This window comes from Coregonus clupeaformis, chromosome 19 (assembly GCF_020615455.1).
Source record: "Coregonus clupeaformis isolate EN_2021a chromosome 19, ASM2061545v1, whole genome shotgun sequence".
Classification (NCBI taxonomy): domain Eukaryota; kingdom Metazoa; phylum Chordata; class Actinopteri; order Salmoniformes; family Salmonidae; genus Coregonus; species Coregonus clupeaformis.
Window position 1 is genome coordinate 56832836 of NC_059210.1, and position 13045 is coordinate 56845880.

Genomic DNA, 13045 nt, shown 5'->3' on the forward strand with positions numbered 1-13045 from the left:
ACCACTACTTTGTATCCTTTTCTCTCTCGCTCTCCTCCAACACTACTCACTCTGCCCCTACACAGATGGTAACGCGCCGCCGCAACCTTCGCTCTCTCTCTCCCACTACTCTCTCCTCTTCCATCCTATCATCTCTTCCCTCTGCTCAATCCTTCTCCCTCCAATCTCCTGATTCTGCCTCCTCAACCCTCCTCTCCTCCCTTTCTGCATCCTTTGACTCCCTGTGTCCCCTATCCTCCCGGCCGGCTCGGGTCCTCCCCCTCCAGCTCCGTGGCTTGATGACTCATTGCGAGCTCACAGAACAGAGCTCCGGGCAGCTGAGCGGAAATGGAAGAAAACTAAACTCCCTGCCGACCTGGCATCTTTTCACTCCCTCCTCTCTACATTTTCTTCATCTGTTTCTGCTGCTAAGGCCACTTTCTACCACTCTAAATTCCAAGCATCTGCCTCTAACCCTAGGAAGCTCTTTGCCACATTCTCCTCACTGCTGAATCTCCCCCCCTCCTCCCTCTCTGTGGATGACTTCGTCAACCACTTTGAAAAAGAAGGTTGACGACATCCGATCCTCGTTTGTTAAGTCTAATGACACTGCTGGTCCTGCTCACACTGCCCTACCCCTATGCTTTGACTTCTTTCTCCCCTCTCTCTCCAGATAAAATCTTGCGACTAGTGACTGCAGGCCGCCCAACAACCTGCCCGCTTGACCCCATCCCCTCCTCTCTTCTCCAGACCATCTCCGGTGACCTTCTCCCCTACCTCACCTCGCTGATCAACTCATCCTTGACCGCTGGCCATGTCCCTTCCGTCTTCAAGAGAGCGAGAGTTGCACCCCTTCTCAAAAACCAACACTCGATCCCACTGATGTCAACAACTACAGACCAGTATCCCTTCTTTCTTTTCTTTCCAAAACTATTGAGCGTGCCGTCTTTAGCCAACTCTCTTGCTATCTCTCTCAGAATGACCTTCTTGATCCAAACCAGTCAGGTTTCAGGACTGGTCATTCAACTGAGACTGCTCTTCTCTGTGTCACGGAGGCTCTCCGCACTGCTAAAGCTAACTCTCTCTCCTCTGCTCTTGTCCTTCTAGACCTGTCTGCTGCCTTTGATACTGTGAACCATCAGATCCTCCTCTCCACCCTCTCCGAGCTGGGCATCTCCGGCGCGGCTCACTCCTGGATTGCGTCCTACCTGACCGGTCGCTCCTACCAAGTGGCGTGGCGAGAAGCTGTCTCCGCACCACGTGCTCTCACCACTGGTGTCCCCCAGGGCTCAGTTCTAGGCCCTCTCCTTTTCTCCCTATACACCAAGTCACTTGGCTCTGTCATATCCTCACATGGCCTCTCCTATCATTGCTACGCTGACGATACACAACTAATCTTCTCCTTTCCCCCTTCTGATAACCAGGTGGCGAATCGCATCTCTGCATGTCTGGCCGACATATCAGTATGGATGACGGATCACCACCTCAAGCTGAACCCTGGCAAGACGGAGCTGCTCTTCCTCCCCGGGGAAGGACTGCCCGTTCCATGATCTCGCCATCACGGTTGACAACTCCGTTGTGTCCTCCTCCCAGAGTGCGAAGAGCCTTGGCGTGACCCTGGACAACACCCTGTCGTTCTCCGCTAACATCAAGGCGGTGACCCGATCCTGCAGGTTCATGCTCTACAACATTCGGAGAGTACGACCCTGCCTTACACAGGAAGCGGCACAGGTCCTAATCCAGGCACTTGTCATCTCCCGTCTGGATTACTGCAACTCGCTGTTGGCTGGGCTCCCTGCCTGTGCCATTAAACCCCTACAACTCATCCAGAATGCCGCAGCCCGTCTGGTGTTCAACCTTCCCAAGTTCTCTCACGTCACCCCCTCCTCCGCACACTCCACTGGCTTCCAGTTGAAGCTCGCATCCGTTACAAGACCATGGTGCTTGCCTATGGAGCAGTGAGGGGAACGGCACCTCCGTACCTTCAGGCTCTGATCAGTCCCTACACCCAAACGAGGGCATTGCGTTCATCCACCTCTGGCCTGCTGGCTCCCCTTCCTCTGCGGAAGCATAGTTCCCGCTCAGCCCAGTCAAAACTGTTCACTGCTCTGGCACCCCAATGGTGGAACAAGCTCCCTCACGACGCCAGGACAGCGGAGTCACTCACCACCTTCCGGAGACATTTGAAACCCCACCTCTTTAAGGAATACCTGGGATAGGAGGAGGAAGTAATCCGTCTAGCCCCACCCCCCCCAAAAAAAAAAAAAACCCACTGGCTATAGGGTGAATGCACCTATTTGTAAGTCGCTCTGGATAAGAGCGTCTGCTAAATGACTTAAATGTAAATGTAAGCATCACATGGCTGGAAAACATTATCTTACTCAAGGCTATTCAGTAAGTAGCCATGCACGAGCCTTAGCTTGTGCGAGCAAGACAGGCAGGCCTGTTTCTGTAGCGTGAGGCAGCTTGATGTACAAGTACACCCCCTGGACAGGACACTAGTCTATCACAGGGCCTTACCCCAAATCTATCTCCTTAATGCTGAGTGCCAAGCGGAGACGCATCAGGTCCCATTTTTACAGTCTTTGGTATGACTCAGCCAGGGATTGAACTCACAACCTTCCAATCTCAGGGTGGACATTGTAACTAGAAGGCCACTGAGTAGTCATTCAGTAGTGAACACTGCAAAATCATTTTCAAGTGAAAACCCACCTTGAACCGGAAGGTTTTCATGTAATTCACTCTCATGTCCTTTTTGTCAAACTGCAATGGGAACAAAAAAAACACATACATCAATGATTTTGACACGTGTATTTATATGTGTGTTGTATCTGGAAAATCAATTTGAGACATAACCCCTTGTTCTAGCAACATGGTCTCATTAGAATATGTCAAAATAGTGACATTTCACAATTGTGGTCTCAATCTCACCACTATGTCTCCACCGCGGACAAACTGCAGACGGGGCTGGAAGACCAGGATGTCCAAGATGTAGATGAGGTCACACAGATAGTCGGTGAGCAGCCACAGGTAGATGTTACTGGGGGTCTGGTAGGGGAAGGCCCAGCGCACCGGGATAAGCCACATGTTCCAGTTCCACGCCAAGGTGACGAAAAACAGCCACAGCACATAGACCAGATCTAGAGAGAGAACCAGTGTCAACACCCTGCAAGGCTGTACAGCCCTACTGCATCATCCCCATACATCAAAAGAAAGACCAGGTATGACAAAGATCAACAAATTAGATCACTGAAAGCCAAACTAACATTCAGATCAAAGCAGGAGGTCGTCACTAGTTACCACAGCCACAAAGTCATACTTATGGCTAAACCCCACCTATTACTACAATTTATCTTACATTTACATTTTACATTTTTAGTCATTTAGCAGACGCTCTTATCCACAGCGACTCACAGTTAATGAGTGCATACATTTTCATCTTCTTAAAATCTGATTTTAAACCTAACCTTAACCACACTGCTAACCTTATGTCTAATCCTACATTTTTGTTTTCAGGAATTTTTATGATTTAGCCAATGTTGACTTTGTGGCTGTGGTAACTAGTGACAACCATCAGGAGATGACAAAGTTGGAGTAGAAAAAGTTGTAGAGAAGGAGGAGGGAGTACTACAAGAATAGAAGCAGGGAGGAGGAAGCGAGAGGAGTAGAAGAGGAGGAGATAGTGTATGCTAGGCGGAGGGGGAGCTCACTGGTGAAGGGGTCGATGCTAGCGGGGAAGCGGTAGTGCAGCAGGGCTCTGATCCAGCGAGGAGGCGTCACCTTGCAGCACAGTCTAGACTTGGGTTGCTGTTGTTGCTCCTCCATCTCCCTCTCCTCCTCCTTCGGCTCCTCTGGAGGCGCAGGAGGAGGAGGTGTTGGAGCTCTGGCAGGGGCTGCAGGTGAGAGAGCAGAGAGGAGAGTCACAGGTCAGAGGTGAAAGGTCAGGTTAAAGAGGTCGTTGGTCACAGCTGTGCTGATGCAGCTCACCTGTGTGTGAGCGGAGGGTCTGAGCTTTGCTATGTTTGGCTGTGCGTTTGCACCTGGAAATAAAAGGTACTGTAACCCTTCACTTGAAAAAGAAAAGGAGAGACTCACACTCTAGGAGCTCAGAGGCAATAATGTCTTCATCAGGGTATAATGACAAACACTGTGGGTCACTAGTTTATATATACTGAACAAAAATATAAATGCAACATGTAAAGTGTTGGTCCCATGTTTCATGGGCTGAAATAAAAGATCCCAGAAATGTTCCATACACACAGAAATCTTATTTCTCTCAAATTTTGTGCACACATTTGTTTACATCCCTGTTAGTGAGCATTTCTCCTTTGCCAAGATAATCCATCCACCTGACAGGTGTGGCATATCAAGAAGCTGATTAAACAGCATGATCATTACACATGTGCACCTTGAGCTGGGGACAATAAAAGGCCACTCTAAAATGTACAGTTTTGTCACACAACACAATGCCACAGATGTCTCAAGTTTTGAGGGAGCGTGCAATTGGAATGCTGACTGCAGGAATGTCCACTAGAGTTGTTGCCAGATACTTTAATGTTAATTTCTCTACCATAAGCCGCCTCCAATGTCGTTTCAGAGAGTTTGGCAGTACGTCCAACCAGTCTCACAACTGCAGATCACGTGTAACCACGCCAGCCCAGGACCTTCAATTCCGGCTTCTTCACCTGCAGGATCTTCTGAGACCAGCCACCCGGATAGCTGATGAAATTGAGGAGTATTTCTGTCTGTAATACAGCCCTTTTGTGGGGAAAAACTCATTCTGATTGGCTGGGCCTGGCTCCCCAGTGGGTGGGCCTTGCTCCCAAGTGGGTGGGCCTATGCCCTCCCAGGCCCACCCATGGCTGTGCCCCTTCTCAGTCATGTGAAATCCATGGATTAGGGTCTAATGAATTTATTTACATTTACTGATTTCCTTATATGAACTGTAACTCAGTATAATCGTTCAAATTGTTGCATGTTGCGTTTATATTTTTGTTCAGTATAGTTTTAAAGGACACACACAGGTGTCTGTAATCATGGCCAGCTGTTGCTTGATTTCATTGGTTGATTTAGAGATATAAACAGAACATATTAAAAAGCATGAATGGTTAACATAAGATCATAGATACAATTTGGCTATATACGCCTACAAACATTATTTACAATGGATAGCAAAAACACAATCACAAGAATGGCTTCAGATCAAACTCTACGTTGAGACCGAAGGGAGCAAGGGTCTTTAAATTAAAGATCCAGGCGGCCTCTCGCTTTAACAATAAATTGTCAAGGTCACCCCCTCTCCTAGGAAGGGTGACGTATTAGATGCCGAAATAGCGAAGGGCCGAAATAGAGTGGTTCGCTTCCAAAAAGTGGGCAGCAACTTTACGTTGAGTTTTTGCACCTAACTGTAACCCTTCACAACAGGTGTCTTTCTTAGCCATGGAGCGAATGAGGTTGCTTCGTAATTCAAGACAACTGATACACAAGGGACTGAATTGTATCTACTGTGTTGCATTCTAATAGTGTGCAGTTTTCTAAGCAGATTTCACTGCAAGTATTGGATGTATTTGTTTTTTAAATGTTTAATTTTTATTGCTCCACTGTTGCTAGCATTGTCAAAATCAGGCCCATTGTCTGTAAGCCATGTGTGTTTGTAACTGTATGTGTGGCATGTGTACATTGGACATTGAGCACATGACCAGACCTGAGTGTAACTGTATTATGTGTTACTCACAGGCAGTGGGACTGTCATCATCAGAGTGATCTGGGTCTATGAGTTTCTCTTTGGCCCTTTCTGTCCTCTCCTTAAACATCTTGACCAGCTCCTGTAGGCGCTCATTCACCACGTAGCTGGTCTGGCTAGCGGACGACGCAGGGCGCTCCTTTAGCCTTCAAACACAAAACATCCATGGGTAATTAACACACACACACACACACCAAACATTTCTCTGAAACCACACATCAATGTTCTTTTGAAGTGAATATAACAACACACAGTCCTAGTGTTGGTGTGAATAAAAGCAGTGAAAATGTCTCCCACACACACATTTTATCTCTGCACTTTTATTGTGTCCGAATTTCAGTCATTCTGACCACATTGTCGACACCCACCGACCAACACATTTTGTGCAATATTCATATGTAGCTAGCTAACAGTGGTGATGTGGAGGTATCTGTATTCACCCATCGTCTCCACTCGGGATGCTGGACTGGCTAGGCCACGCCCTCACTGCGGTCTCTGTCTCCTCTTCATCCTCCTCACTCTGAGAGTACAGCTTCTTTCTGTGGAGGGGAGGCAGGGAACAACACTGTAGCACAGTGCCTGATACAGAGACAGATGGAACAATTAAGGTTGCTATCATTTGGAACCTGCTCTGTTATTAGAGTGCTCCCTGCAGTCTTGGCCTTACCATGGGGCATTACAGTTTACACAGGAAGGGAATGGCAGTATAGGGAATACAGTATGTGGAACATGGTGAAATTATGTTGTTTGAACATTCAACACAACTCACACATGTACACTGAATGAGGCCCTGAACTATCTTGAGCATCAGCCTTTTCAAGTAGTACACATTTTTATAGTATAAAAACAAGACAGAGAACCACACAGGTTAGGACGGGGTGAAGGAGTGAGGATGCAGTAAGGGTGAACTTCTGATGGGACGAATGTTGATGGATGGATGGATCTTTGATGTGACAATGATTACACATCTTACATATTGGTCCAGATATTCCTGGGTTTCTTCTCACTAGGTCAGTCCATGGTTCCATCAACAGGGGCAGAGAAGTGTGTGTGTGTGTGTGTGTGTGTGTGTGTGTGTGTGTGTGTGTGTGTGTGTGTGTGTGTGTGTGTGTGTGTGTGTGTGTGTGTGTGTGTGTGTGTGTGTGTGTGTGTGTGAGAGAAACAGAATGAGATGGGAGAGGTAGAGAATCACAATGACATCAACAATCACTAACAGCATTCGTATAATTAGTCACAGACGGAACACACAACCAGATGACAGGTTGAAGATAGCGCAAGATACTCTTACTGCACTTACTATTGACATGACTCACAGCGGTAGCAGACAACAGAACAGACACATAACAACAGAAAACAGCATAGAGCAGAACAGAACAACAGAACGAAAGACTACAAACATAGATGAACATGCTATTGAGAGACAGACAGTAGATGGAGAAGTAAAGGGACACTAAACACCATGTCTAAAGAGGTTGGGAGTGGGGGGGAGCTATCGATCAACAAAATAGAATACAAATACAGTCTATAAGCTAAGATGTACTGTATTTTATAGACATTCTCCATTCTTACTCTTTTTCAGCAACTTTACTGTTGACCAAAGCAATATAGAAGGAAAAAAGAAAACACCAATTTAGAGGATATCATCAGAGGTTGGGAAATAAATTGCAGTAGTAATAGTAGTATTAGAGACAGCAGTCATGTGCTTTATAGTGGTTATATATTTGTACAATATCTTCATGCCAAGTGGAGGCAATTTAATTTGGGAGTATGGGCTCACCTCTGATGGCTGGTTTTGGACACTCCGGGTACGGTCAGGGTCTTGAAGTTGGGGTCCTGTGGGGTAAGGATTTGGGGAATGTGGTGGCGGCGGTGCTCCCCTCCGCCCCTTCCTCCCTCTCCGCCTGAATCCACATCCTCCACATTGACAGCTGGGTGCACACTGAGCCTGGAGCTCACTGGGGAAGCAACAGGAACACACTGAGTGACTCAACTGTTCCCCGGTGGAACACAGCTAGTAATGAGGCTTATGTACACTGTGGTACTCTATACACATATACTAGACCAGGCTTATTTGTTGATGTAAAAATCAAAATGTACCGATTTTAAGGTTGTGACATTAGATTTGGGGTGGGGTGGGGTCGTGAGAAATTATTGGGGAAAAAATGGGGTCCCCAGAAATTCTGCCTGAAAAAATGGGGTCCCCACTGAAAAAGTTTGAATACACTGTACTAGAAGCTTAGACGCTCTAAGTGTCAACACAAAATAGGACACTACAAGTGTCACATACTCTGGGCGGCAGGTAGCCTAACAGTTAAGAGCGTTGGGCCAGTAACCGCTGGTTTGAATCACCAAGCCGACTAGGTGGAAAATCAGTTGATGTGCCCTTGAGCAAGGCACTTAACCCTAATTGCTCCTGTAAGTCGCTCTGGATAAGAGTGTCTGTTAAATGAAAAATGTACTCTCTATTCCTCTTTTGTCAGAGCTTCAAGCGCCACTTGAAGGCTTACCTATCACAAAACAGACAGCTGAAACTATTATATAACAAACAAACAAACATACAGAGAACAAACAGACCTTTTAAAGCAAGAGCTTCTTGGAACCACAGGATTCTATGCTTCTAGGTTTTTCTGAGAAACATGCTAAACAGACATGTCACAGGCAAACCAACAACAAAGAACACAGTGCCAGCATCAACAACTGACTGCAACACAACATAACATAGCCCAGCAAATCTAAGCACATCACACCACAGCATCATAGCACAGCATCACAACACAGCATCACAGCACAGCACAGCACTGAACAGGGCAGGATGTCTGTGTGGGCTGCTGCTGAATCACCTGAGGGTAGAGCGGACGTGGGGTCGTCCTCGATGTGGAAGGCGGGGTTGGAAAGCCCTGACAGCTGCCTGGACAGGCTGATGGGTGGCAGGCGGGGGTAGGAGGGCATGTTGGGCAGCTCTAGGGTACTGTTGGGGGAGGACGGTGAGGGGGTGCGGGTTGGAGGGCGGTGGTGGAGAGGGACCCGGCGGACCAGGCGGTCCAACTCCAGATCCCGGTTCTGCTGCTGCTGCTTAGGCATCCTGGGGCTTAAGGCTGTTCAGGCGGTTCTGCACGTTGGTGTAGGACTGTCCCACTCGCTGAGGTAAGTTGTATATCTGGCTGGGAATATTGGCCAGGGTTTGGGGTAAACTGGATAACCGCTGGAGTAGGTTGGTGGGTAGACCAGGTAACTGCTGAGGTATTTGAACTTGGAGCTGGTGGGGCAGTTGGGACATCTGTTGGGGCAGTTGAGAGATCTGTTGTGGCAGTTGGGAGACACGCTGGGACATTTGGGTGAATGGCCGAGTGTACTGGAAGAACTCTTGGGAGAGTTCTGGGGGGAGAGATGGCACTAGCTGGGTGACCTGGGAGGTGAACTGGGAGAGGTTGGTGGGGAGCTGGGGCATGGGGGGAAGTTTAGGAGGGGTGATGTTGTGCTCTTTCAGCAGGTTATTGAAGCTGTTGAGGCACGCAGGCGCGTGGGGAATACGCATGAGACAGCTCTTTACTGCATCGCAGCTGGAAGGGACTGGGAGGAGAGCATAACACCATCAGTCAGGCAGCACGAGACAACACTCATCCTAATGAACACTCTGACGTGGAGCTTCTTCAGTCACAGTCTGTCATCAGATAGCACTGTGAGAGAGCATGAATGCACGCACGCAAGCAAAACGCAGGCACACACACACACACAAGTGGTGGTCACTGCATTCTCCGAAGAGAAAGGATTAGCCAGGTCCATCATGGGACTTGCAAGTTACAAACCAAGATAGAAGATACGCATTCAAATGTGATTACAATATTCCCCTTTCAAACATAAACACAATCGTATTATAATGACCAAATACTTACCACCACAGTCGCCCTCCTCTACAGTCTCCCCCTCCTCCTGCAGAGACAGAGAAGCAGCAGAGGAACAGGAACAGCCATGAGTGACAGAACAACAGCAGGGAATAGCATTTAGTGACAGGTAGTTACCACAGCTGCACAAGCCTCAGGAGAGACAGCTAAATGTTGAGTCTTCCCATATGGAAAAGATATAGAAGAACCTAACACGATTCTTATATGTTCTACCTGGAACTTGTAAGTAATGCATATGGCAGCAAATACACATACAATATTCATAGAAGATTCTTGTAATATCTGACTTATGTGGGTGGGTAACATTTAGACATAACTGAAATGTTGCTTGTATTGCTGTAAACAGGGAAGGGGGATACTAGTCAGTTGCAAAACTGAACCTATTCAACCGAAATGTGTTTTCTGCATTTAACCCAACCCCTCTGAATCAGAGAGATGCGGGGGGCTGCCTTAATCAACGTCATCGGCGCACTGGGAGCAGTTGTTGTTGGGGGTCAACTGCCTTGCTCAAGAACGGCAGGTTTTTCCACACATATTGAAGAAAGAAGCAAAGTCTGCCGCGAGGAGGAGCAGGAGGAGGAAGGGGGAAAGCAGAAAGAGGAGGAGAAGAGGAGAAAGAGGGGAGGACAGGAGGAGGACAGGAGGACAGCAGGAAGACAGGAGGAGGAGGAATGACTTTGATAGCAGCAGTGAATCTATTTAGTTATTAAGTGGAGATCGCTCAACAATCATTCTCACGATAGCACATTGGTAGTAGTCAGTGACAAATATCAAAGACAAGCAGGGCTGGGCTTGGTTAAAACCCTGGATGGGAGACCAAAGGCATAGCTGTAGATACAATAAATCAACTGTCCAGTAGGAGCCCAGCATTTATATTGTATTTTTCTTAGTAATTGTCATGTTTAAAAAAAATAAGAAAAGCATTTATTTTTAGAGGTTACATGTCAAAACATACACTTTTCTTATAATATTCATAGACGACTCATATTCATATATTTTGTAACATATACACTACCGGTCAAAAGTTTTAGAACACCTACTCATTCAAGGGTTTTTCTTTATTTTTACTATTTTCTACATTGTAGAATAATAGTGAAGACATCAAAACTATGAAATTACACATATGGAATCATGTAGTAACCAAAAAAGTGTTAAACAAATCAAAATATATTTTATATTTGAGATTCTTCAAATAGCCACCCTTTGCCTTGACTCATCCCAAACCATCTCAATTGGGTTGAGGTCGGGGGATTGTGGAGGCCAGGTCATCTGATGCTGCACTCCATCACTCTCCTTCTTGGTCAAATAGGCCTTACACAGCCTGTAGGTGTGTTGGGTCATTGTCCTGTTGAAAAACAAATGATAGTCCCACTAAGCCCAAACCAGATGGGATGGCGTATCGCTGCAGAATGCTGTGGTAGTCATGCTGGTTAAGTGTGCCTAGATTTAGAAATAAATCACAGACAGTGTCACCAGTAAAGCACCCCGACACCATAACACCTCCTCCTCCATGCTTTACGGTGGGAAATACACATGCGGAGATCATCTGTTCACCCACACCGCGTCTCACAAAGACACGGCGGTTGGAACCAAAAATCTCCAATTTGGACTCCATACCAAAGGACACATTTCCACCGGTCTAATGTCCATTGCTCGTGTTTCTTGGCAAAGCAAGTCTCTTCTTCTTTACTCTTACTGAATTTCCACGTGGGCAAGGATATTGGAGATTTAATCATAGCTTATTGGATGATAACTTGTTTTTAACTAGGACAGAGGAATTTATAACTGATATTTACGACATAACATAGGTACAGCAAATCCCCTTATTGTATGGGACACTTTTAAATGTGCCTTTAGAGGCCATGCAATTCAGTATTCATCTCGAAAACAAAACCAATTTACGTCAAAAGAGTCCATACTAACAAAGGAAATAGAAGGTCTAACAGAACAGATAGATAGTAATAAAAACTGTAACATAGAGGCTCAGAATAAATTAGAGGAAAAAGAAAAAGAAATGGAGAAACTTATTCAAGAAAGATCAAGTGTAATATATTATTAAAATAAAGCAAACTGGATGGAATATGGGGAAAAATGCACCAAATTATTTTTTAATCTTCAACATAGAAATGCTACCAAAAGGAATTTACTGAAACTGGTTACAAATGACGGAGTCACCCATGATTCACCAAATTATATTTTGAAGGAAGAAGCAAAGTACTTTAAGCAAATGTTTTCGTTTCAGTCGCCTCCATCTCCTCTAACTGAAGCTAATTGTAGAGATTTTTTTTCTATTGATAATGTAAAATTAACAGCCATACAGAAAGACTATTGTGAAAGTGAAATTACAGAGGAGGAACTTCTGGATGCAATTAAAGACTTTAAGTCCGGGAAAACTCCAGGGTTGGATGGCATACCAGTCGAGGTATACCAAACCTTTTTTGATATATTCAGAGGACCGTTATTAGCATGTTTTAACCACTCCTATGTAAATGGTAGATTATCAGACACTCAATAAGAAGGTCTGATTTCATTATTACTGAAACAGGATACAAGTGGAAAATATAAAGATCCAGTCCATTAAAACCATTGGAGGCCCCTTACGCTTCAGTGTTGTGATGCAAAAATTCTAGCAAAATGTATATCGCATAGAATTAAAAAGATATTGTCGGACATTATTCATTCTAATCAGACAGGTTCTTTACATGGACGATACATTGGAGATAATATAAGGCAAGTACTGGAAGCAATAGAACACTATGAAAAATCTGGGAAACCAGGCCTGCTATTCATTGCAGACTTTGAAAAGGCATTTGATAAAGTACTACTGGGGTTTATATATAAATGCCTGGAGCATTTCAATTTTGGAGAATCTCTTATAAAATGGGTTAAAATCATGTATAGTAACCCTAGGTGTAAAATAGTAAATAATGGCTATTTCTCCGAAAGTTTTAAACTGTCAAGAGGAGTGAAACAAGGTTATCCACTATCAGCATATCTATTTATTATGGCCATCGAAATGTTAGCTATTAAAATCAGATCCAACAACAATATCAAGGGATTAGAAATCCAGGGTTTAAAAACAAAGGTGTCATTGTACGCTGATGATTCATGTTTTCTTTTAAATCCACAACTTGAATCCCTCCACAGCCTCATAGAGGCTCTAGATACATTTTCTAACCTCTCTGGATTACAACCAAATTATGATAAATGTACTATATTACGTATTGGATCACTAAAAAATACAATTTTTACATTACCATGTAGTTTACCAATAAAATGGTCTGATGGTGATGTGGATATACTCGGAATACATATCCCAAATGAAATAAATGATCTCACTCCAATAAATGTTAATAGAAAAAAATTAAATAGATAAGATCTTGCTACCATGGAAAGGTAAATACTGTCCCTGTCAATTTGT

The 13045-nt window shown here is 45.1% G+C and overlaps 1 protein-coding gene across 1 annotated transcript in view; it reads right to left on the minus strand.

Moving 5' to 3' along the window:
* LOC121532327 (cyclic nucleotide-gated cation channel beta-3) overlaps window positions 1-13045 on the minus strand; it is a 40157-nt gene that overhangs the window by 4938 nt on the left and 22174 nt on the right. Inside the window, exons 8-15 of the mRNA XM_045205109.1 lie at window positions 9616-9652; window positions 7500-7677; window positions 7292-7309; window positions 6163-6261; window positions 5714-5868; window positions 3690-3872; window positions 2911-3119; window positions 2692-2742 (exon numbers count right to left, since the gene is read on the minus strand). Coding sequence (XP_045061044.1) covers window positions 2692-2742; window positions 2911-3119; window positions 3690-3872; window positions 5714-5868; window positions 6163-6261; window positions 7292-7309; window positions 7500-7677; window positions 9616-9652 — 930 coding nt within the window. The remainder of the gene's footprint in view (window positions 1-2691; window positions 2743-2910; window positions 3120-3689; window positions 3873-5713; window positions 5869-6162; window positions 6262-7291; window positions 7310-7499; window positions 7678-9615; window positions 9653-13045) is intronic.